Source organism: Gavialis gangeticus, unplaced genomic scaffold (assembly GCF_001723915.1).
Source record: "Gavialis gangeticus isolate Ggan-Ray unplaced genomic scaffold, GavGan_comp1, whole genome shotgun sequence".
Classification (NCBI taxonomy): Eukaryota; Metazoa; Chordata; order Crocodylia; family Gavialidae; genus Gavialis; species Gavialis gangeticus.
Genome location: NW_017728994.1, coordinates 62,741,622 through 62,743,736, shown reverse-complemented (window position 1 = coordinate 62,743,736; position 2,115 = coordinate 62,741,622). Strand labels below are relative to the sequence as shown.

The following is a 2,115-nucleotide window of genomic DNA, read 5'->3' as shown; positions in this document are numbered from 1 at the left end:
GGGGGGGGGGGGGCGCAAAATACAGCCCTGGGTAGGGATTCAACCTGCCAAGAGTTTCTACCCAGCCCGTGGCAGGACCCTCACCCTGCCCAGCCCAGGTACAGAGGGGGCAGCCCAGGCTGTGGCTCATGCGGCCAGCCCTGCCCACCTGTAGGTGTGTGCCGGGGTGGGAGCAGCACAGCTGCCAGACTCAGCTTCCTAGCAGCCCCCCACAGCAGAGGCTCAACTCTGCCCAGCTGCCACTGCCAGCCCCAGCCTGTCCACCCTGCATCCACCACCAGGGGCATGGCGGATGAAGCAGGTAGGCAGCCAGGGTCTCAGCCCATGACCCCAAGGGCAGGGTGTACTTGGCTTGTTGCCAGGAGCAGGGCTTGGGGGGGGAGGCAGGGGCAGCAGCACCCTTCTACAGGCCACACAGGCGCTGCCCAGCCAGCTGGACATGGGGGGAGCTCGCACGAGGCAGCTGCCGCTGCCACCCACCACCCCACTGTGCCGCTGCTCCGCACCTGGCCGTGCACCACTGCCCCCTTCCCCCGCCTTGTGTCCAGCTGCCAGGGGTACACTTATTAAAAAGCTTAAAAACCCATGTCCCAACAGGTCTTCAACCAACGCATGCTGGATAAACAAATGTCTCAAAGATACTGAATGTATTGTACTGTATTACAGTATACCAGAAAGATATTTTACTGAAAGCCACAAAACAAATCTCTCTCTCTCGCACACAAAATGATAATTCATCTTCTAATGAAACTCCTGATTATCATAAATCATGGACTGCATGCTCCCTGTTTTACTGAGAGAAACTGGTGACTTCTTTATCTGTGGCAAACTGTGTCCTTCCTCGAAGCATCACAAGCCTCGTGCGTTCACTCTGCAAGCTTCCTCAACAGGGCATACGGAGACTAGCGAGCCTCCAGTCCTTTGCACTCTTTTATTCCTTGGCCAGGATGCAAGCCAGTACTGCCTCTGGGTTTTATCAAGTTTGTATGTTTTCCCCTCTCCTTTAGGAAAGTTCTCGAGTAGAGTAGTCATAGCAACAGAAGCCCCTTTAAGGCCACACAAGACTCTTATAGGAGGCACGTTACAAAATTAGTCCCAGGGCACCTATGCAGAAGCCTGCTGCCTCCTACTCAGGCCAAGCAATGCTCAAACTAAGAGGGTAAAATAGCACACTTTCAACAGTACCAACACACATACAGCCCTGGAAGGGGCTCTCCTATCTCCTAAAAGGGCAAGTTAGAGACATTTCCTTCTTACAAGGTTCCTATCCCACCTCATCTGTCTTACATTTATCAGGAGACTCAGCAGTAAGTTCCTTGCAAAATTATTTTCTGCTTTGTTAAAAGTCCACCTAAAAAAAATAGCTCTGGCTGGGAGTGGCTATTTGTCCTAGTGCTTTTCCATTTAAATGAAATGCCCTTCTACTTGAGTGAGAAAGGGTAACAAAGACAAAGGCAACAACAAAATGGTCTTTATGTACATGTCTGCAAGCAGATATATTAGTAGATGACTTGGGAAAAATGGGTCCTGTGACCAGAAGGTGGTGTGAGCATATCTGCTGATTGGATATGCGCACACATTTCATATTTAACCCTCCCTGTGCAGACAAGGCACTTTTTTTCCCCTAAATTGCTGGGCTTTTAAAATAGAAGTCACAATTTTAAAATGATACCTCCAGCTCCAGATCCTGAGGCTCTGTTTCAGAGAGTGGAATCACTGCAATCTTGGTTATTTTGCACACTTCATGGCCTCCTGGGAGTTTGCCAATCAATGCTTTCTGCCGAATTAAAAGCAGCCACCATGGTAGATCTGTGGGGGAGGGGGAAGATGGGGGTGGAAAAAGAGGGAGGGGAGAGATAGTCATCAATAGAACAGAAGTCACAGAGATACAATCCTGTTAAACCTCAAACTTCTTTAAAAAAAAAAAATCATAGACAGCTCCCTTTAGTTTTTACTGAATGACCATATTTACTCAGGAAAAATGGGTCCCAAGAAAACCCAGGAAGCAGTGAGGGACCCAGCACAGAGCCAGGGAGCAGCGAGGTTCAGGGTGGGCAAGTGGCTGGGTTCAGATCGTCTGTTCCCCTGCTACTTGCTGCCCCACCACCGCTGCTC

The 2,115-nt window shown here is 50.2% G+C and overlaps 1 protein-coding gene across 1 annotated transcript in view; it reads right to left on the bottom strand.

Annotated features, from left to right (window-relative positions):
* INPP5F (inositol polyphosphate-5-phosphatase F) overlaps positions 1-2,115 on the bottom strand; it is a 120,628-nt gene that overhangs the window by 38,849 nt on the left and 79,664 nt on the right. Inside the window, exon 3 of the mRNA XM_019502916.1 lies at positions 1,673-1,809. Within this exon, the coding sequence (XP_019358461.1) occupies positions 1,673-1,809 (137 nt within the window). The remainder of the gene's footprint in view (positions 1-1,672; positions 1,810-2,115) is intronic.